The 23,955-nt window shown below is 52.2% G+C and overlaps 1 protein-coding gene across 1 annotated transcript in view; it reads right to left on the bottom strand.

Moving 5' to 3' along the window:
* The window catches only part of CDKN2AIPNL (CDKN2A interacting protein N-terminal like), a 50,777-nt gene extending 33,195 nt beyond the window's left edge, over positions 1–17,582 (bottom strand). The window contains exon 1 of the mRNA XM_040344777.1: positions 17,370–17,582. Within this exon, the coding sequence (XP_040200711.1) occupies positions 17,370–17,542 (173 nt within the window). The 5' untranslated portion in view covers positions 17,543–17,582. The remainder of the gene's footprint in view (positions 1–17,369) is intronic.
* Between the last annotated feature and the right edge of the window lie 6,373 nt (positions 17,583–23,955).

Here is a 23,955-nt window from a genome sequence, read left to right as displayed (position 1 = left end):
ACTCCCATTCTCCCTGATGAATGGGCTGCCTAAATGTTGAGGGACCCTCTTACATGTACCGCCGAAAATGAGAGAATGTTTTTCACCATGTCCCCCAGGATCTCCTGGCTTAGTTTCATCAGCCTGCTGGATGATTAAGGTAGGACACAGCTACTGCATTGTCCGAGAGGATTCGTACTTCTCTTCCTTGGACCTGGTCTTTGAAAACGTTTAGAGCTTTTCTGACCGCTAACAGCTCCCTGAAATTGGAGGAGGCTTTGCTCTGCTCCCGGTCCCAAGGGCCCTGGGCAAAGAGATCTCCTATATGAGCTCCCCAGGCACTTGCATCTGTAGTCAGAATCAATAGATTCTGTTGGGTCCAGGACTGACATGACAGAATGTCTGCATTGAGCCACCAGTCTAGGGAGTTCCTTGCCTCTTCTGAAAGGGACACTGTTATGTCCAGGGATTCTCTTCTCCCATCCCAGGAGGAGAGAAGGAATCCCTGGAGTCTCCGGGAATGGAATTGGGCCCAGTGAACCGCTGGGATGCAGGATGACATGAGCTCCATCACCCTCATCATGGTTCTTAGAGAGGTCTCTCTGGTACCAAGCAGAGCAGAGACTGCTCTTTGCACTTTGGCGATCTTTTCTTGTAGTAGAAAGATCCTTTGGTTCACTGAGTCTACCCAGTACCCTAGAAACACCTTGGATTGTGCGGGATCTAGGGAGGATTTCTCTTTGCCGATTAGCCACCTTAGATATTCTAGTGTGGACAGCAGCACCTTGTCTGTCTGCCTGGAGCTGTTCCAAGGCCGGGCTGAAAATCAGCATGTCGTCCAAGTATGGGATCAAGGCTATCCCCTGGAGGTGTAGGAATGACACCACCTCGGCTAGACCTTTGATAAAATTCTTGGACTGGCCGCTAGGCCGAAGGGGAGAGCCTTGAACTGCCAGTGTCGGACGCCCTGCCTCGTCTGCACTGCAAACCTCAAGAACTTCTAATGTTTTGGGGAAATGTGAACATGCAGGCAAGCATCCTTTAGGTCCAACGTTATCATAAAGACTGCCTCCTGGAGGCGTCTTCTGACCGTGTAGATGCTCTCCATCCTGAACTTTTTGTAAACCAGGAATTGGTTTAGTTTTCGTAGATTTATAGTCAGCCAGAATTTTCCAGATAGTTTTGGTACCACAAATATATGGAAATAAAACCCCTGGCCGATTTGATCTACTGGAACAGGAATGATGACCTGCTGTTCCGCTAGTTCCCGGACACTCTCCAATAGGCCCCCTGCTTTTAATGGGTCTTTGGGGAGATGGGTCAGGATAAAGTTTGGTGGAGGGGGAGACAATTCCAACATGTATCCTTCCTTTATCAAATTTAGAATGCAAGGACTCAGAGTGATACTTTCCCACTGAGGGAGGAACCACGAGAGCCTTCCGCCAACTTTTATGCTGGTGTCATTTGGATTCTTTGTTGGAAGTAGTAGCTCCGGAAAAAAGGATCCCACCGTTTTCCTTGCCTTTACCGAATCCCCACTTTTTCTTTGGCTCCTTCTTACCTTTGAAACGTTTTTTTTTTTGAAGGGGGACCACCCCCCCCCCCCCCCCCCCTCGAAAAAAAAATCTTACCTTTATCTTTTTTGGACTTAGCAGGGAACTTTTTTCCCTTTCTCTGTGGAACGAGACAGTACCTTCTCCAAATCAGAACCAAAGAGCAGGGATTCCTCAAAGGTAATCCCGCAAAGGCAAGACTTGGATGTGAAATCTCCATCCCATGTCTTTACCCAAAGGGCTCTTCTAGCAGAATTTAAGAGCTGCTGACTTGGCGGTAGTTCTGACGGTTTCCACTGCGGCATCTGCTAAATAGGTCACCGCTATCCCCACCACTTCCAGGAAGTCTAGCGCTTCTTTGGGATTTACTGTCCTGTGCTACGTGGTCCATTAGTCTGCGGACCCAAGCGTCCACATTTCTAGCAACACATGCGGAAGCCAATGCAGGGCCCATAGCAGCTGCATTGGCATCCCATGCCCTGCGCAGCAGAGTTTCAGACTTTTTATCCATTGGATCCTGAATGTTGCCGGAATCTTCGAAGGATAGATCCGAGTGTTTGGGCACTTGAGCTAAATGAAGCATTCAGACGCGGAACTTTGATGAATAGGTCTTCTTCCTCGGCTTTGAAGGGGCACCTACGCTTCCAGGTTTTAAGTCTCAACACCCTGCACTCAGGTTCCTTCCAGTCTCTTAAAATAATATCTTTAAGAGATTGATGAACAGGAAAGGACTTGGTTTGTGCTTTACCGAGTCCCCTGTACATTTTATCTTGTACCAAGACCTACGTGGACGGCAGCTGGATGTCCTCAGAAGTATAAATAGCTTTAAGGAGATCCTCCATATCCTCTGCAGAAAAGAGGTGGCCGCCAGGTCTAGCATCCCCCAGGCTACTCTGATCAGAATCCTCCCCTTCTTCCTGAGACGTTTGACCCAAGGATTCTAACTCTTCATCTGAGTAGGTCAAAGACTGCCCCTGAGACCCTTCCGTAACACTAGTTTGGGTCTCTACCAAGGAGGGGGAATCTTCTGTAGCTAGGGGGGCTAAATCCCTGTTTGCCACTGTGGCTTTGAAGGACTGTAGAGTAGCGAGCATCTCAGTCTGTAGAGCTCTGGACTCTTTCATAGCCTGTGCTGCCTCCCTGCCTGCCAATTTGTAAATACATTTAAAACAGAAGGGTTTCGTATGGTCCTGTGGGAGTTATCACCATAGTTCCCACAGCGCTTTGATTTACTAGATGACTTGCCCCTAGACCTACTGGTGGTCTCCTGGGCAGGGCATTCGGTCTCTGAAAATAGACAACAAAAAAACCCTGTTACCCATGGGCTATCCCTGGGGCAGAGTGTACAAAGGGCCACACCAGAATCACTACCCCCAATCAGCCAAGTCACTCACCAGTGACGACTTGCGTTGCTGGAATCGATCCGTCCTCCATTCTGCTCTTGGGCAGCCCCGCCGTAGGTAAAGAATCACCGCCTGTAGTGTTGGCTGGGGGGGGGGGGGACATACGTAGGACCGTGGACCCCGCTCCATTACCGCTCCGAAGCATGCATCATGCCGATGACCGCCATTTTGGCGTAGCCCGGGCACGCGGAAGTGACATCATCCAGGCGTGCCGCTCATTTTGCTTCCGGACATGCGCAGTAGGACTTCAGGGACGCCGAAGCCCGCACTGCGGTCAGAGAAGTTTCTCTGTGCTTAGTCCCATTGAGGAACACCAGCAGCCAGCGGGACTCCTTCCCAGCAAGATGAGACATCAGAGCGACTCCTCCTCACCATCCACCACTATCGAAGTAGGAGGAGAGAGTGGGATAGATGGTCCCTGGAGACATGGACACCCTCACCCTGACCAAATGCCGCCAGTATTCTCAGAGAGATTTCTAGTAGCCCAGCATACCTTGCTCCCTGAGAAAAGATAGATGGGAGACCCCCCTTGGAATAAAGCTAAAGCTTTTAATCTGTCTATGCAGCCCCCACTGACTGCTCATTGGTCAGAAAATCCAAGGAGGGAAGACCTTTGTCCCAGACCTTAGTCTATTTTGTTAAAAATAAACTGTTTCGCTGCCATCCTGTGGGAAACACAATCAATAACTGAGGGACAGAGGAAAGGGTGGGACCTTTTGAACTCTTGATTGCATTTCCTGTCAGGTGGGAACCGTCATCTCAGGTGTGCTATCTTGGAAGATGACTGGAGAAAATTACCAGTTACACTTACCGGCAGCTGGATTTCTACGAAGTCTTACAGGACGGCACGCTGAGTAGACTGGTCCACCTGACAGGAAACACAATCAAAAACGAGGTTAAAAGGCCCCACCCCTCCCGTGTGCCTCAGTTTGTAGATAAGTAACCGATATTAGAACACGGTCATAGGAGACCAAATCAAAAATAAACCCGGATAGCAGTAAAAAGGGAGGGAAGTAGGCCTGCCGTCCTGTAAGACTTCGTAGAAATCCAGCTACCGGTAAGTGCAACTGGTAATTTCTCCCTCGTCTTCCAGGATGGCACGCTGAGAGAGAAGCAAGTAATTTCAGGCCTACCTTAGGGCGGGACCACTGTCTGTAGGACCTTCCTACCAAACATCAAGTCTTGCGGCGACAGCAGTTCGACTCTAATGTCTGAGGAACGTGTTCTGGCTTGACCAGGTCGCCGCTCTACATATCTGTTCTATGGAAGCTCCTGCCCTCTCTGCCCAGGAGGCAGCCAGTGATCGCGTGGAATGGGCCTTGATAATAGGAACTGACATACCCGCTTGAGTGTAGGATAAAGAAATAGCCTGTCTAATCCATCTGGATATTGAAGCTTTCGTTGCCTGCTGACCCTTTTTCTGACCAGAAAAATTAACTAAAAGATGAGGGGAATTCCTAAACTCACTTACCCTCTCTAAATAAATCAAAAGGCAGCGTCTTACATCCAAGCAATGAAAAGTGGCTTCCTTCTCATTCTTGGGACTTGCGCAAAATGAAGGGAGGATTACCTCCTGGGATCTGTGGAACTTAGTTGCCACTTTAGGGAGATACCCAGGATCCTGACTCAGTACCACCCTGTCTTCAAATACTCGAAGAAAGGGTTCCTTAATAGAAAATGCATGCATGTCTCCAATTCTTTTGGCAGACGTGATAGCCAACAGAAAAGTAAACTTAAATGTAAGTAATTTAATTGGAATGCTATCTATAGGTTTGAATGGTGCCTTAGTTAGCTGATCCAAGACTAGGGAGAGGTCCCAGGGGGGAACTCTGGACATTTGTATAGGGGAAAGTCTGTCCCTGGCTGTTAGAAACCTCTTGATAAGAGGGTCCCCTGAAAGGCTCTTGTCCAGAAAGTAGGACAAGGCCGCGACTTGGACCCTTAAGGTCCTAGTGGCTAAGCCTAGGTCCACCCCATCCTGGAGGAAATCCAGGATGGTGGAGGTTTTGGGGCAGGAGATCTGTTTCGCGGAGCACCAACGCGAAAAGACCCCCCAGATTCTCGCGTAGATGTGTCTGGTGACCCTCTTGCGGCTAGCCAACAGGGTGTCTATCACTCTCTCAGAACAGCCCCTCTGCTGCAGGTTCCACCTCTCAAGAGCCATGCCGTCAGGCTGAAGAACTCTGGATTTGGATGAGAGACCGGCCCCTGCCGCAGAAGACACGCCCGGAGAGGGAGGGGAAGCTAGAGACCAGTGCTTGAGGGTGGGAAACCAGGTCCTCTTGGGCCACCAGGGTGCAATCAAAATCAGGTTGGTATCTGAGGTGTTCAACTTTTGCAGGACCCTTGAAATGAGATTCAAGGGAGGGAAGGCGTAGGCCAACCGGAATCTCCAGGGCTGAGCCAACGCATCCACCCCCTGTGAACCCTGCTCTCGGCTGAGGGAAAATAATCTGTTCACCTTCTTGTTCCCTTTGCAAGCAAAGAAGTCCATTTCTGGACGCCCAAGCTGCTGGCAGACCCAGCTGAAGGTCTCTGGGCACAATTCCCATTCCCCCTGAAGGATGGGCTGGTGGCTCAGAAAGTTGGCCTCCGGATTGAGGGTCCCTCTTATATGGACTGCCAGAAGAGAGGGTACCCTCTGTTCTACCCAACCCAGGATCCTCAGGGAGAGGGCTAGGAGAGAGTGAGACCTGGTGCCCTCTTGCCGGTTGAGAAAGGCGACCGTAGTCGCATTGTCGGAGAGAACTAGGACCTCTCGGCCCTGAATTCTCTCCTCGAACCCTTCCAGAGCCTCCGCAACCGCCAATAACTCCCGGTAGTTGGAAGAAGCCCGCCTTTGCTGGCGATTTCAAGGACCCTGGGCTCGAAGTTCTTCCGTATGGGCTCCCTACCCCCAAGCGCTGGCGTCTGTGGTGACTTTGATCGGGTTGGACTGACTCCACAGGCGACCTTTTAGAAGGTTCTGGGGGCACAGCCACCACTCTAAGGTGTCCTTTACCGAAACTGGGATGATGACCCGGGTATCCAGAGAGTCTTCCGTTCCATCCCAAGAGGAGAGAAGGAAGACCTGCAGAGGTCTTGAATGAAGTTGGGCCCAAGGGACTGCTGGGATGCACAAAGTCATCCGACCCAACAACCTCATAATCTCCCTGAAAGAGGAATTTACCGCACCCACTAGGGACCTGACCGCTGCCACAAGCCCCTGGGCAAGACAAGCTTCTTTTCTAGGGAGTCTATGAGAAACCCTAGATACATCTTCCTTTGCTCTGGAAGAAGGGAGGACTTTTCTTTGTTCGCTATCCAACCAAGGGATTCGAGAGTGGTCATGACAGTGGCCAGGTCCGCGAGGAGCTGATCCTGACTCGGGTTGAAGAGCAACAGGTCGTCTAAATAAGGGACGAGGGAGATCCCCTTTAAATGCAGAAAAGCCATCACCTCGGCCAGGACCTTCGTAAACACCCTCGGACTGAAGGCCAGTCCGAAGGGGAGGGCCGAGAACTGCCAGTGTTGAATTCCCTGGGCGGAGGCGAGGGCGAATCTGAGGAACCTCTGGTGAACTGGACAAATTGGGACGTGAAGGTAGGCGTCCCTTAGGTCCATCGTCACCATGAACACTCCCTCTAATAAGAGTCCCCTGAGACTGTAGACATTTTCCATACAAATTTTTTTGTAGAGAAGATGGACATTCAGGGGTCTTAGGTTGATGATCAACCTGAACTTCCCGGCTGGTTTGGGAACTATAAAAATATGGGAGTATACTCCCTGACCTTCTTGATTTGGCAGGACCGGGACTATGACCCCCTGTTGCGCCAGATTCGCAACGTTCTGAGAAAGGCCTGCGGCCCTGAGGGGATGCCTGGGTAGGTATGTAAGGAGAAAGATCGGGGGGGGGGGGGGGGGAGGAACTGGCGAAATTCTAACCTGTAGCCCTCCCTGATTATCTGGAGGACATGGGGGCTCTGGGTTATGCCCTCCCAGGCAGAAAGGAACCTGGAGAGCCTGCCCCCTACCCTCTCGTCACTTGGGATCTTTTCCCCTGGGTTTTGGGCTGGAAAAAAGGATCCCCCCTTTTGGTTTATCCTTCCCAAAACCCCAGCGCCTGTTGGGAGCCGGTTTCTTCTCCGGTGGAGGGTTCTTTCTCTGGTTGGAACGAAAAAACCTTCTCCTATTCGACCTAGGTCTAGAGGGAAATTTATTCCCCTTCTCTGAGGACCTAAACAGGGCCTGATCTAACGCGGTACCAAACAGGAGGGAACCTTCAAAAGGAATAGCGCACAATCGTTTTCTAGAAGCGAGATCGCCCCTCCAGGTTTTTAACCATACAGCTCTCCTAGAGGCATTAACAAGTGCTCCGGTCTTGGCTGTAGCGCGAACTGTTTCGATAGCCACGTCTGCCAAATAGGCCACTGCACTGCCAATAACCTGGAGGGAATCTCGAACTTCCCTAGTCTTGGAGGAACTGATCAGATGATCCAACAGCCTAGAAGTCCAAGCGGCAGCATTCCTTGCGATGCTTACTGATGCTAACGCAGGACCTAAGGCGGCTGCATTGGCTTCCCAGGCTCTACGGAGGGAGGTTATCCGCACGCCTATCTATGGCGTCCCTCAAACTCCCCGCATCCTCAAAAGGAGAGGTCGGACTGCCTAGAGACCTGGGCTAAAGATGCGTCAAGACGAGGTACCTTGAAAAAGTTATCCTCCACATCATCCTTAAAGGGGCAGCGGCGTTTCCAGGTTTTAAACTTGGGAAGCCTCTTTTCTGGCTCAGCCCACTCTTTCAGGATAATATCCTTGAGGGATTGATGGACTGAAATAGTCTTAGACTGGGGTTTAATTAAACCTAAATACATCCTATCTTGGGCTGAAACCTGTTCTGTTGGTTGCTGGATCTGCTCAGAGGCGTAAACAGCCGCCAGAAGACCCTCGATGTCATCGGCGGAAAATACATATTTTCCCGATCTGGCATCCTCATCATCCTCCTCCTCCACCTGGCTATCCGCCAGGCCCTCGTCCTGAAAGGTAAACTCAGAGCCCTCGGAAAGGGTCTTCTTGGTTCGCTGGTGGGAATCAAGCCTCGAAGAAGAGGAGCCTTCCTGAGATGAGGGACCAGGCATAGGGGGGTCAGTATCTCTATTTCTCAAGAAGGATTGGAAATCCTTGAGGGTAGAAAGCATTTCTGTCTGAACTGAGAGAAATTCCTTTATAATTTGTGAAGTTTCTTTGCCAGTTAACTTAAGAATACATCTAGAGCAGAAAGGTTTGTTATGTTCTGCTGGAAGCTTATCACTGCAGTTGCCACACTTCCTAACTAGCTTAGGGGGCTTAACAGATCTACTGGTCTCCCCCTGGGCCAGGAGAGTGGGGGGGCCGGTCCATCAACCCTTCTAAAGACAAGGAGGACTCACCCCTGGCGGTCTCCTCTGCAGCCAAAATCGGAAGCGGGCGATCCTCCTCCATCGTTGTGAGGACGCCAGGCCCTTCTCTCTCCCCGGCTGTCTGTGCTCTGAGCCACCCCACCAACTGTGGCGTCTGGATCCGGTGGAGGCCGCCATCTTGCCGCGCGGAGGACGGAATGACGTCACGACGCCGTGCGCGTCATCAAAAGGCGCCCAGCTAGTCGCGGCGCCACTCGGAGCGGTGCCATCCTCGCCATGCGGAAGGAACACCAGGCGGATCCAGAGGGGGGAGCCTCTACCGGCCTCCAAGGTAGGGGGGAGGCAGGGGGAGAGGAAAATGGCCTCCACTGAGCACTAGGGAAGCCTGCTAACCTAGGAGGCTCCGGTGTCCAGGGGGGGGGGGGGTCTTCTACACGAATCCTTATTCAGCCCCCCTGGACCAGAAGGAAGGGGACACCCCCCGGGCAGGCATAAAACCTCACTGGATCCAAAGGCATCACAGCACCTGCGGTCTAGGCTCGGGGGGGGGCCCCCACCAGCCACAGGCCTTAGGTCGCAAGAAAAAATAAAAACGTTTCACTGTAGGGGAAACACAATCAAGAACTGAGGCACACGGGAGGGGTGGGGCCTTTTAACCTAGTTTTTGATTGTGTTTCCTGTCAGGTGGACCAGTCTACTCAGCGTGCCGTAATGGAAGCCGAGGGAGAAATAGGATTTTTTGTACTCACCGTAAAATCCTTTTCTCTGTCATACATGGACGGACACAGCTACTTAAATCTTGACAAGTGGGTTATGATCCTGTTCACAGGAGAGGACTAGGCATAAACATGTTAGATAATTAAAGACATGTTACTTTAACAGAGCTGAACAGCCCCTCCAGACATAATCATCCTCCCTGCAGCCTCAGTTCATAACAAGCAGTACAAACCTAAAAAGGAGGGGTGGGTGCTGTGTCCGTCCATGGACAACAAAGAAAGGGATTTTACAGTGAGTCAAAAAAAAAAAAAATCCTATTTTCTCTTATCCATGGACGGACAAAGCTCCTTAAATCTTGAAGGGGTGGGAACAGTATCAGTAAAAACAATTTAACTTCACCCCAAAACAAGCAGAGCTCCTCAACAGAGGAGGTGCAACCTTAAAACAGCCGCCTGCAAAACATTGCGTCTGAAGGAAGCATCAGAAGATGCACTCACATTAACCATGTAAAATTAGGAAGAAGTGTGAACCGACGACCCAGTCGCTGCCTTGCACACCTGTGAGACAGATGCTTGATGTCGGAAAACCCAGGAAGCACCAATTGCACTGGTCGAATGTGCCGTGACCGTGGACGCCACCCCATCTCTTCGCACAAAGATGTAGGCCTTCCAGGTGCAATGGTAGATCTTTCCAGGAAGAAGACTTTCGTGCCCTCAGCAAGGTTGAGATGACCGAGTCGGAAAGACCCCGGTCCCTTAATACCTGGCTTTCAATAGCCATGACGTTATCCTGCTTTACAGTCGCTGGCTTTAAAGTATGGGACCTTGAGACAGAAGGTCCTCCCGGATTGGCAGCCACCAGGGCACATCTGCCACCAGGCCCCCGAGATCGGGGCCATCTGGAGCGATTAGAATCATCGGGATCCCCTCGGCCTCCACTCTGTGGAGCAGCCGAGGAAGCAACTTCAATGGAGGCAGGGCATAAAGTAGCCAATACTGCCCCCACGAGGCCACCAATGCGTCTGACGCGTCAGCCCAGGGATCTCTTGACCTGGCCACGAACTTGACACCTTGCGGTTGAGACAAAAGGCCAGGAGATCCATGTCCGGTGTGCCCCACCTCCTGCAAGGGAGTTGAAACACCTCCGGATGCAATGACCATTCCCCCTGGTCCAACATCTGGCGACTCAGGTAGTCTGCCAGCCAGTTTTTCACGCCCGGAATGTAGACGGCCGACAGAGCCAGCACGCTTCTTTACGCACATCTCAGGATGGGAGCGACCTCGGACGCTGCAGCCGAGCTCCGTGTTGCCCCCTGATGGTTGACATAAGTCACCTTCGTGGCCTTGTCCAACTGAATCCCTATCGGGCAACCTTGCAACCTCCTCGACCAGGAGGAGAGGCATAGCCGGAGTTCTAGAACATTGATCGGCAGATGGGATTCATCTAGAGTCCATTGACCATGGGCCGACTGGACCCCTGAGACGCCCCCAAACCCGTGAGGATGGCATCCGTCGTAATCACCGTCCACTGCAAGGGGAGAAATGCCTTCCCGGACCGAAGAGCCGGGGGAGCTCAGCCACCAATTGAGAGACTCAGACGATCCAGAGACCAAGGAGATATGTTCCACTTGGACAGTATCTCCTTCTGCCAAACACGTGTGGAACTGGGTATACAGTACCGCCTCAAAAGGAGGCAACCATCAGGCCCAGGACACACATGTAAAAACGACCATTAGCGAGATGCCAACATCGTCACTGCAGACTGAAGAGTCAGCAACTCCTCCAGGGAAAGAAAGACCTTCACTTCCAAGGAGTCCAGAATCAACCCTAGGAACTCCAAACACTGAGTCGGTACCAGGACCAACTTCTGATGTTTAACACCCATCCAAATTCTTGGAGGGTCTGGCTGGCTATAGACAACTTCCCCTAATTCTGAGCCAGAAGCTGCTCTCGGAAGAAGGTCGTCTAAGTAGCCCACGAGGGCAATGACTCGCTGTCTCAGCAAAGCTAGGATCGGTGCAAGCACCCTGGTGAAAACTCATGGTGCTGACGCTAGACCAAAAGGAAGGGCCACAAACAGAGTGGTCCTCCCCTATCACGAAGCGCAGAAACCTCTGGTGACTTGCGCATATTGGGACATGCAAGTATGCGGCCTTGATGTCCAAGGACGCCAGATAGTCCCCCTGATGGAGCACAGCTACCATCGAAGGAATGGATGCCATGCGGAACTTCCTCACAAAGGCATGTAGGGCTTTGAGGTCCAAAATTGGACGGACCTCGTCCTACTTCGGGACCACAAACAGATTCGAATAAAGACCCTGAAACCTCTTGTCCTGCGGAACGGGTAAAATTACCCTGCAACTTAGCAAGTCCTGCACCGCCCCAGACAGACCGACAAGCTGGAAGGAGAGGAAAACTTGAGGGAAAGAATCTGTTCGGTGGAGAAGAAAGAAACTATCTTGTCCCCCGAAGAGATCACCTCGCAGACCCACTGGTCGGAGAGCAGGGAGGTCCACTGAGCCGTGAACCTGCAAAGCCGTCCCCCCACCCATGAGTCGTGCGGGGGGGGGGGGGGGGAAGACTTCATGCATTGGCGGATTTTGGTGCCGTTTGTTCAGCTTATGCACCCAGGGACATTTCTGTTCCCCAGCAGAGCCTTTGTCGGCTTGGGAGGGTGTACCCGCGGGCCCTGACTGACGAAAAATACCGCTTCTGAGCGGCAAAAGAAGGACCCGGCTAACGGCGGGGCTCTTTCCCCCTGGTGGACTGAGTGAGGAGAGTGCACTCACCCCCAGTGACATCCTTAATAATTTTATCCATTGAGGCACCAAAAAGCCTCCCATCCTTGAAGAGTAAATCTGGCAGGGCTTTTTGTGGATGCTTGGTCAGCAGACCAGCATTTCAGCCAAACAGGCGGCGCAAAACCACCGCCGAAACAGAAGCTCTGGATATCAAGGGGGCCACATTCAGTGTAGCGTCACAGACATACACAAGTTCCATGATCAGCTGGTCCGCCAGCCTAATAACTTCAGGAGGGAGTCGGTGCTCCTCCACAGTCTGGCGCAAAACCTTTTCCCATTCAGTGAGTGTCAGACACCAGGGTTACAGTCACAATACAGACCCAGCATGGTAAACATGAAGCGGGTCAGTGCCTCGGACCTCCTTTCAGCATGGTCCTTGAAGGCAGGGGTCCCTTCTATAGGGAGAGTGGTCACCTTAACTAACCGGGCAACCTGGGGGGTCCACTACCTGAGTAGAAGCCCATTTCTTTTCAAGAGGCTCTCCTAAAAAGGGGTACCAAACTGCCAGGTGCTGAAGAACTACAAAGGACTTCTGTGGCTTTTCCCATTCCTTATCAATGAACTTGTCAAAAAAGGACACATAAGGAAAAACCGTCAGAGTGGTCTGATTTGTGTGACCCAAAAAAGACCGAGCCCTCAGAGGATGCCTCAGCTGCACTATCCAGCATAATCCTTACAACATTAACAAGCGCACTGACAAGTGCCCTGTCTAGTACTGACCCAAGTGAGGAGTCTCCCTCACAAGGAAGGTCCTGGTCCACTTCAACAACACAGAACCAGGGACCTGAACCACAGCCAGGTCCTGGTCTGAGCCAGAGCATTCCCCAGGGATGGTGGGGGGAGGGGGCGCTTTGCCACCTCTGGCATGTTTGGGAAAGAACCAGACACTGACTTCATAACCAGACAGCTCTCAGGGACCCATTCAGACCTGAATAAATCCCACCCTCTTTGCTGCGCTGACTGGGGGTTACCCAGCGTGTGTGTGTGAGGAAAAAAGCTATGAGGTACAATTATAAAGGAGATCTGTGCTGCGCACTGTAGAAGCCAGCACTAGAGGACAAAACCACCTCCAAAATGGCCGCCGGACGCCTCAGATAAAGCAGGGCATGGCCACAGTAAAATGTCCGACCGCAATAGTAAGCTGCGCTATAGCGTGACCACAAGAAAATGGCCGCCAATGGGATTTCACAATGATAACAGCAGACTACAAAAAAAAATTCGGCAAAACGCTGCAACGTGGATGAGAAGGCCTAATGAGGCCTGAGTCAAACACACCCCCCACAAAAAATACACAGGCCCAGACACCACACATTCCCACGGTGGTTAAAGGAGCCCCCCACAGGTCCACCCCGGCAGCGGCAGCAGAGCAATAGAGGGAAACATGACAGAGCAGGGAAAGGCCCCTTTCACATGGGGCGGATCAGTAATGATCCGCCCCGTGAACCTCCGCTTGCTCAGCGGGGATCGCTCCGTTGATCCCCGCTGAGCCGGCGGATGACAGGGCGGTCCCCGCACACTGTGCGGGGACCGCCCTGTCTGTTCTCCGCTCTCCCCTATGGGGGGGGATCGGATGAACATGGACCGTCTGTCCGTGTTCATCCGATCCACCAGACGGATGGAAAAGTAGGTTTTTCCTCCGTCACACTTTGGCGGATCAGAGCTGGTCGGATGTCAGCGGGCATGTCACCGCTGACATCCGCGGCTCCATAGAGGAGCACGGAGCGCCCGTTCAGGTCCGCCTAAAAAACTAGCAGGTGGACCTGAACGGGCCGCACATGTTAAAGAGCCCACAGGCAGATAGGAGGACCCCAGGAATGCCCAGCCATACCGACCCGCCAAGGCGGAAAGGACTGTACTTACCCGTCCATGCGAGGACTTGCTGACGCATTCCTGACAGGCATACAACTGCAATGGAGTAGCTGTCGGCCCTGTCCACTGCGAGTGAGACAACACCACAGCCCAGTCACGTGTGGACCCTGGAGCAAAAGCTCACCGGCCACCCCAGGAGTCATGGGGTATGTTGTGGTAGACCCAGCCTCTTAGCAATGGTGCGCTCACGCTCGCTGGCAGGACTGAGGAGACTACAGGGATCTATATATCCAGCCTGTCTCAGCCGACAATTGATAGAAGATTCTCAATAAAATGAAATAAATAAAAGAAAATATTTCTCAGGGCGCTGGGCCCAAAAGGGAGCCATACGCCCTCTTTTGCTAGGCAGAAAAAAACAGGCTGCAGGGAAGAGGGTTATGTATGGAGGGACCGCCCCCTGGTATTTAATTATCTAACCTAGCTGCCTAGTCCTCTCCTGTGAACAGGAACATAACCGATGCAAAACAATTCCGCGCTGTCTACAAAGCTGTCTACTGGTGCACAGCTACAAAACCAATAGACAAATGGAGAAAGAATATACCAAAATATATAAAAGTATCGCTGAAGTGCAACCAATGATGAATACACTGAACTAGATTAGAAATTATATATATATATATATATATATATATATATATATATATATATATATATATATATATATATATATATATATATATATATATATATATATGTCCCGATACCACTTTTACATATTCCAGCCATGTCCCCCACATATTCCAGCCATGTCCCCCACATATTCCAGCCATGTCCCCCACATAATGCAGCCATGTCCTACATACCTTGATGATGCCGCACGTGCCGCCGTTAATCAGCGTGCGGGGAACATTACAGCTTTCGTTTGAATAGCTGTATCCCCGCCGCGTATAGACACTCCCCCTTGCGTGGGATTGGACAGATCATCCGTCCAATCCCGTGCAAGGGGGAGTGTCTATACGCGGCGGGGATACAGCTATTCAAACGAAAGCTGTAATGTTCCCCGCACGCTGATTAACGGCGGCGGCGGCTTTGCAGTGGCGGCGGCGGGGGGGGGGGGGGGAAACAAGTATTCTATTTCAGTATCGGGGGTATTTGAGGGAGTACGAGTACTCCCGCAAATACTCGGTATCGGTCCCGATACCGATACTGGTATCGGTACAACCCTAATATATACACATACACACACACACACACACACACGTGAATATATGTGACAAAATATCTATACAAGTATAATCTTGGTGAAATAAAAAAGTGATAGTCCAATGGAACAATAAGTGCTCCCTTGATAACTATATGAATATAGTCTCTGTAGAGAAGAGGGATAATGATTCAAAACAATAAGTGATGAGTGCTCTCTTGATTCAATCGTGAAAAACCAAAGAAAGAAAAGAAGCCGTCACCAACTGAAGAGAGGCTTACCGGATAGATTGAACCCTGAGGGTCAATCACGCATATGCAAATCTGAGAGGACCAATCAAATGCTGCAGTTCTCAAAACGACCTCCAAGGACTCGAGGTGGTGGTGGTGACCAAAATGGATGGTAAATGCGTATGTGTAATGACTCAACGGAGGTCAAAAAACAGGGCCAAAAGGAGAGTAACCAGAAGAGGAAAAAAAAGAAGAAAAACACATAGCGTAATACTGTATTACGAATGTATTTAATACAGGTAGGAACACTTGCATTACATGTAGAAATAAGCGCTGATCAGATAAAAAGCAGCAGCAATGGGGTACCAGACACGTTTCGCAGCCTCGTGCATCAAGGCTGCATGAGGCTGTGAAACGTGTAGGGTACCTCACTGCTGCAGCTTTTTATCTGATCAGCAGCATTTGATTGGTCCTATCAGATTTGCATATGCCCGATTGACCCTCACGAACGTATGTTCCTCAGGGTTCAATCTATCCGGTAAGCCTCTCTTCAGTTGGTGACGGCTTCTTTTATTTCTTTGTTTTTTCACGATTGAATCAAGAGAGCACTCATCACTTATTGTTTTGAACTAGTATCCCTCTTCTCTACATAGACTATATTCATATAGTTATCAAGGGAGCACTTATCACTTATTGTTCCATTGGACTATCACTTTTTTTATTTCACCGAGATTATACTTGTTTTTTTTTATTTTGTCACATATATTCACTTATGTATATATATCTAATCTAGTTCAGTGTATTCATCATTGGTTGCACTTCAGCGCTACTTTTATGTTTGGTATTAACAGGAACATAAAACCCACTTGTCAAGATTTAGGGAGCTGTGTCCGTCCATGGACGATAAGAGAATTGAAAATTTTCTCTAGCAGTAAGGCCCCTTTTTTACATTGGAGCGGGAGCCGCGGTGGTGGTATAAAGCTGCTAAAAATAGCGGCGCTATACCACTACCTGTAGGCAGTGAAGGAGTTTTTCAGGCGGTATAGCAGCGCTATTTTTAGCGCTGTACCGCCTGAAAGACTCCTCAGTGTGAAAGGGGTCTAAGGCTGTTTAGCTTGTTTTGTCTAGGGGAGAGGAGAAACCGTTTTACTTACCTGATCCAGCAGTGGACTCACTCAGTATCCTCACATTCTGGTGGAAAAGGGGGGGGGGCTAAATGCTGCTGTGAGCGGTCTAAGACCCCCTTTCAAACTGGAGGCATTTTTCAGGCGCTTTAGCACTAAAAATAGCGCCTGTGAAAAGCCTCAGCTGCAATCCTATTGTGAAAGCCAAATTGCTTTCACACTGGGCTGGCAAGGTGTCAAAAAAAGTCCTGCAAGCAGCTTATTTGCAACACCGCTCCAAATCAATGGGCAGGGATGCCGAACCGCCGGCAAAGCTTTCATCCCTTTTTTTGGCCACTTATGGGGGTCAAAAGTAGGGATGAGCGCCGGCATGTTCACACACTCCACGCGCAGAGCCCGCCAGGAAGTTGGCTCTGCGCTAATCACAGGCGTGAGACATTGTCCCGATGCGCAGCTGCAGAGATCGGGAAATGTCTCACTGCCTGTGATTAGCGCAGCACCGACTTGCTGGGGGGCTCTGCACGTGGGGTGTGCGAACACGCCGGAGCTCATCCCTAGATAAAAGCGCCCTGCTAGCGGCCAAAAAAAACGTGTGAGAAAGCACTCTTAGGCTTCATTGACCGACCCCCCCCCCCCCCCGGCAATTGAGACAAGGGCAAAATTGTAGTGGCAGTTTTCTATGGCTCAGCGCAGCCACCAGACCCGATCACTAAAATGACAGGTCGCCAGCAGCGGCAGCTCTTTGCGTCTCTCTGCACAGTCAGCAATTACCTGTGGTGGTCGCTGTCAGATGGATTTTGTGTGATCAACGCAGATAACTGTTAACTGTGCAGAGCCACAACAATTTCCACTGACCCCAACTGCCAATGTGAATGTTGCCTAACACTAGGGAGAAGAAGATGATCAGGCAATTAAATCTAGTTCCATTGTCCCCCTAAACACAAAGACGCACTTGACCCATGCAGGGGGGAGGGGACAATGCAGCACTGCAAGGAATATATATTCAATTTAAATTTTTTTCCCCAGCTGGGCTTTAACAATCTTCCCATTTATAAAATCAGAGAGGGTCTTAAATACCTTTAACGGTAGATCTAAAGGGAATTGCACTGTACAGGACCAGCTTTACCCATATGCACAGCAGCCAGGGAGATACACAAAGAATACGTAATATATACCTGCAACCCATGAAGACATGATTAGCCCAGACCATAGATAGAGCCAGCAGCTTATCTATTTCATTGTCACCCTGGAAATTCCTCAAATTTCTTAGTAGAAATTCCTCCCTTGCTCGCCATTGTTTGTCGCTCTCACAGAAACTCTTGAACTGCTTCACATCATCGGCCGCCATGTTCTCTTTTGTAGAAAATACGGAAACGAAGAGGAGCGGCTTCCGGTGTAGTGTCACCGTTTGCTCCCTATCACAGAATGCAGCCTAAGTCACGTGGCGGCGAACTGCGCATGCGCAATGCGTTCCAACGCCAAATGTGATGCGTTCCAGGGGCTTCACGACACTACCCTTCAGTGAGCCTGAGCCCATCACAATTTGTCACGGAAGTGACGAGGACCATACACAGAGCGGGGGGGACAGAACATGCAGATCTAATGAGAAACATACACAGAGCGGGGGGGCGTGAGACGGAGGAGAAAGAGACATGCAGATACAGATCTAATGATACATTAGGCTGCATTCTGTGATAGGGAGCAAACGGTGACACAGCACCGCCTCCAGCCCCGCCCCCAAAGCAGAGGCTTATTGAGGTCCGTAAAAAACATAGACTCGGGTGGGCGGGCGGAGGCTTTTAAAACATCCCCCATGTATAATAAAATGTTACATTGTTTTGGTGTGCGCAATAAAGACTGTCAAGAAAATGTGTATGTAGGAGGAGCTTCTGAATACCTGACCAACAAACACATTTCCATTTTATTCCTCATTTCAATGGGAAAGTTTAAAGTGGAACTTTAGGTTTGATTAACTTTGAAGTGAAACGTTACCCAAAAAGTAAAGTTCCGCTCTTCTGTATTTTTTTAGGCTCCATGTACACAGGCCCATCCTCCCAGCTGCAGGGATCACCCCCCCCCCCCCACCGCCATCCTCCAAGCTGTAGGGATCACCCCCCCCCACCACCATCCTCCCAGCTGTAGGGATCACCCCCCCCACCGCCATCCTCCCAGCTGCAGGGATCAACCCCCCCCCCACCGCCATCCTCCCAGCTGTAGGGATCACCCCCCCCCCCACCGCCATCCTCCCAGCTGTAGGGATCAACCCCCCCCCCCACCGCCATCCTTCCAGCTGTAGGGATCACCCCCCCACCACCATCCTCCCAGCTGTAGGGATCACCCCCCCCCCACCGCCATCCTCCCAGCTGTAGGGATCACCCCCCCCCACCGCCATCCTTCCAGCTGTACGAATCACCCCCCCCCCCACCGCCATCCCAGCTGTAGGGATCACCCCCCCCCCCCACCGCCATCCTTCCAGCTGTACAAATCACCCCCCCCCCACCGCCATCCTCCCAGCTGTAGGGATCACCCCCCCCCACCGCCATCCTCCCAGCTGTAGGGATCACCCCCCCCACCACCATCCTCCCAGCTGTACTTATCCCCCCCCCCACCACCACCATCCTTCCAGCTGTAGGGATCACCCCCCAGCACCATCCTCCCAGCTGTAGGGATCACCCCCACCATCCTCCCAGCTGTAGGGATCACCCCCCCACCACCATCCTCCCAGCTGTAGGCATCACCCCCCCCCCACCATCCTCCCAGCTGTAGGGATCACCCCCCCACCACCACCATCCTCCCAGCTGTAGGGATCAGACCTGTAGTAAAAAATCTTCTGACCTGTGAAAAAATCGTACCGCGTCACTTCCGGTGCTCGTATGGCAGGAGCAAAGCTGATCGCGGGTCCACGGCGCGTGCGCAGCTGCTTTTTCTTTGGTCCGTGAGTATCCTAGACTGGGGTAGGTCACTTGTGCCCGTCATACGCAGCCAGTGTGCCCACTATTTGCAGCCACTTGTGCCCATCATACGCAGCCAGTGTGCCCACCATATGCAGCCACTTGTGCCCATCATACGCAGCCAGTGTGCCCACTATTTGCAGCCACTTGTGCCCATCATACGCAGCCAGTGTGCCCACCATATGCAGCCACTTGTGCCCATCATACACAGCCATGGTATCCACTATATGCAGCCACTTGTGCCCATCATACGCAGCCAGTGTGCCCACTATTTGCAGCCACTTGTGCCCATCATACGCAGCCAGTGTGCCCACCATATGCAACCACTTGTGCCCATCATACGCAGCCATTGTATCCACTATATGCAGCCACTTGTGCCCATCATACGCAAGCCAGTGTGCCCACCATATGCAGCTACTTGTGCCCATCATACGCAGCCAGTGTGCCCACTATTTGCAGCTACTTGTGCCCATCATACGCAGCCAGTGTGCCCACTATTTGCAGCCACTTGTGCCCATCATACGCAGCCAGTGTGCCCACCATATGCAGCTACTTGTGCCCATCATACGCAGCCAGTGTGCCCACTATTTGCAGCTACTTGTGCCCATCATACGCAGCCAGTGTGCCCACTATTTGCAGCCACTTGTGCCCATCATACGCAGCCAGTGTGCCCACCATATGCAGCTACTTGTGCCCATCATACGCAGCCAGTGTGCCCACTATTTGCAGCTACTTATGCCCATCATACGCAGCCAGTGTGCCCACTATATGCAGCCACTTGTGCCCATCATACGCAGCCATTGTATCCACTATATGCAGCCACTTGTGCCCATCATACGCAGCCAGTGTGCCCACTATTTGAAGCTACTTGTGCCCATAATACGCAGCCAGTGTGCCCACTATATGCAGCCACTTGTGCCCATCATACGCAGCCAGTGTGCCCACCATATGCAGCCACTTGTGCCCATCATACGCAGCCATTGTGCCCACTATATGCAGCCACTTGTGCCCATCATACGCAGCCAGTGTGCCCACTATATGCAGCCACTTGTGCCCATCATACGCAGCCAGTGTGCCCACCATATGCAGCCACTTGTGCCCGTCATACGCAGCCATTGTGCCCACTATATGCAGTCACTTGTACCCGTCATACGCGGCACTTCCTTCTTCTTCTGTAGCGGCGGCTGTGGCTCCTGTGTCCGCTCGGCTCCTCAGGCTTCCTCCGTCATGTCTCCTTTTCCGCCAAAGAGTTAGGCATCCAATAGGATCGCCTAAAGCTTTGGCCAATCGGGAGACAGGTTTTACTGACCTGCCTGCTGATTGGCAAGGAGGAACTTTAGTGTGAAAATAGCCTCTGGCTCTTATCACGTGCTTCAAGATACACACCCCGCCTATTCCCGCCATAGTATTTCATGTGTCCGGCATCCTGAAAGGGGCCAGGCACATGAATTGGGAGGGCGGCAGAGATGACGAGGGCGGTGCCCATGCATTGTGGGCCCACCATGCAGGGGCCACCACTGGTCTTTGATCTCTGTCAAGTGCTGGGGTCTGGATCGCCTCCGCTGCTTTTCCTCCAATCGGGCCAAAGAAGCTGAGTGCGAGTTTACCTATAGCCCTCACACTGGAGACTTGCACACCATCATCATGGCATCCCAGGACGGTGGGTATCAGGTCACGGGAGCGCAGAGCGCATGTGTGTCCCGCTTTGGGGTCACTGGTGGCTTAGGGAGAAGGAGAGGGCCCCTGGGTGGACGTGGCAGAAGGAGACGGCACCTGGGTGTTTGGAGGAGGAGAGGGCCCCTGGGTGTCCGTGGGAGAAGGAGAGGGCCCCTGGGTGTTTGGAGGAGGAGAGGGCCCCTGGGTGTTTGGAGGAGGAGAGGGTGCCACCCTTCTCCCCCGGAGGACGGGGACAGACACCCTTCTCTCCCCCGGAGGACGGGGACACCCTTCTCTCCCCTGGAGGACGGGGACACCCTTCTCTCCCCCGGAGGACGGGGACACCCTTCTCTCCCCCGGAGGTCGAAGACACCAATCTCTACCCCGGAGGACGAGGACACCATTCTCTCCCCCGGAGGACGAGGACACCATTCTCTCCCCCGGAGGACGGGGACACCATTCTCTCCCCCGGAGGACGAGGACACCATTCTCTCCCCCGGAGGACGAGGACACCATTCTCTCCCCCCCGGAGGACGGGGACACCATTCTCTCCCCCGGAGGACGAGGACACCATTCTCTCCCCCGGAGGACGAGGACACCATTCTCTCCCCCGGAGGACGGGGACACCATTCTCTCCCCTGGAGGACGGGGACACCAGTAAAACCTGTCTCCCGATTGGCCAAAGCTTTAGGCGATCCTATTGGATGCCTAACGCTTTGGCGGAAAAGGAGACATGACGGAGGAAGCCTGAGGAGCCGAGCGGACACAGGAGCCACAGCCGCCGCTACAGAAGAAGAAGGAAGTGACGCGTATGACGGGTACAAGTGACTGCAAATGGTGGGCACACTGGCTGTGTATGATGGGCACAAGTGGGCACAATGGCTGCGTATGATGGGCATAAGTGGCTGCATATAGTGGGCACAATGGCTGCGTATGATGGGCATAAGTGGCTGCATATAGTGGGCACAATGGCTGCGTATGATGGGCACAAGTGGCTGCATATAGTGGGCACAATGGCTGCGTATGATGGGCACAAGTGGCTGCATATAGTGGGCACACTGGCTGCGTATGATGGGCACAAGTGGCTGCAAATAGTGGGCACACTGGCTGCGTATGATGGGCACAAGTGGCTGCAAATAGTGGGCACACTGGCTGCGTATGACGGGCACAAGAGGCTGCATATAGTGGGCACAATGGCTGCGTATGATGGGCACAAGTGGCTGCATATAGTGGGCACAATGGCTGCGTATGACGGGCACAAGTGGCTGCATATAGTGGGCACAATGGCTGCGTATGACGGGCACAAGTGGCTGCATATAGTGGGCACAATGGCTGCGTATGATGGGCACAAGTGGCTGCATATAGTGGGCACACTGGCTGCGTATGACGGGCACAAGTGACCTACCTCAGTCTAGGATATTCACGGACCAAAGAAAATCAGCTTTGCTCCTGGCATACGAGCACCGGAAGTGACGCGGTACGATTTTTTCACAGGTCAGACAATTTTTTACTACAGGTCTGATCCCTACAGCTGGGAGGATGGTGGTGGTGGGGGGGGGGTGATCCCTACAGCTGGGAGGATGGTGGTGGGGGGGGTGATCCCTGCAGCTGGGAGGATGGCGGTGGGGGGGGGGGGTGATCCCTACAGCTGGGAGGATGGTGCTGGGGGGGTGGGTGATCCCTACAGCTGGGAGGATGGCGGTGGGGGGGGGTGATCCCTACAGCTGGGAGGATGGCGGTGGGGGGGGTGATTCGTACAGCTGGAAGGATGGCGGTGGGGGGGGGGGTTATCCCTACAGCTGGGAGGATGGCGGTGGGGGGGGGTGATCCCTACAGCTGGGAGGATGGTGGTGGGGGGGGTGATCCCTACAGCTGGAAGGATGGCGGTGGGGGGGGGTTGATCCCTACAGCTGGGAGGATGGCGGTGGGGTGATCCCTACAGCTGGGAGGATGGCGGTGGGGGGGGGGTTGATCCCTGCAGCTGGGAGGATGGCGGTGGGGGGGGGGGTGATCCCTACAGCTGGGAGGATGGTGGTGGGGGGGGGTGATCCCTACAGCTTGGCGGATGGCGGTGGGGGGGGGGGGTGATCCCTGCAGCTGGGAGGATGGGCCCGTGTACATGGAGCCTAAAAAAATACAGAAGAGCGGAACTTTACTTTTTGGGTAACGTTTCACTTCAAAGTTAATCAAACCTAAAGTTCCACTTTAAACTTTCCCATTGAAATGAGGAATAAAATGGAAATGTGTTTGTTGGTCTGGTATTCAGAAGCTCTCCTCCTACATACACATTTTCTTGACAGTCTTTATTGCGCACACCAAAACAATGTAACATTTTATTATACATGGGGGATGTTTTAAAAGCCTCCGCCCGCCCACCCGAGTCTATGTTTTTTACGGACCTCAATAAGCCTCTGCTTTGGGGGCGGGGCTGGAGGCGGGGCTGTGTCACCGCTTGCTCCCTATCACAGAATGCAGCCTAATGTATCATTAGATCTGTATCTGCATGTCTCTTTCTCTTCCGTCTCCCGCCCCCCCCCCCCCCGCTCTGTGTATGTTTCTCATTAGATCTGCATGTTCTGTTCCGTTCCGTCCCCCCCCCCCCCCCGCTCTGTGTATGGTCCTCGTCCTCGCCAAATTGTGATGGGCTCACTGAAGGGTAGTGTCGTGAAGCCTCTGGAACGCATCACATTTGGCGTTGGAACGCATTGCGCATGCGCAGTTCGCCGCCACGTGACTTAGGCTGCATTCTGTGATAGGGAGCAGAATATGACACTGCACCGGCTTTAACTCTATGGTAACAGCCGAGATTCTCTTGTCTAGTGACTTACTCTATGGTAGCTGTATATTGTGTAGCAGTAGAAACAATGATGTCAAGCGGTGAGAAGAGCGACACGCAATGGTTAGGTTAGGAAAGTGTAAAATGGGTTCTGGAAGCGATGGATAAGTGGAAGAGCGGGATTTATCGGGAGCATTTGCATTTAGATAAACGATAGAAAAGCGTAAACATTTAGAGATATTATGGTAACCTACTCTGTAATCACCAGGTACCTGTCTCTCTGTATGCCAGATTAATAAGGTACTTTTCAACAAATCCCTACCTGCAAAAACTTGTTTCAGGGAGGTGGCAAACTCATTTCAGGGAGGTGGCGGTCCG

This window comes from Rana temporaria, chromosome 3 (assembly GCF_905171775.1).
Source record: "Rana temporaria chromosome 3, aRanTem1.1, whole genome shotgun sequence".
Classification (NCBI taxonomy): Eukaryota; Metazoa; Chordata; class Amphibia; order Anura; family Ranidae; genus Rana; species Rana temporaria.
Note: the sequence above shows the minus strand (reverse complement) of the source record. Positions and strands in the feature narration are given on the sequence as shown.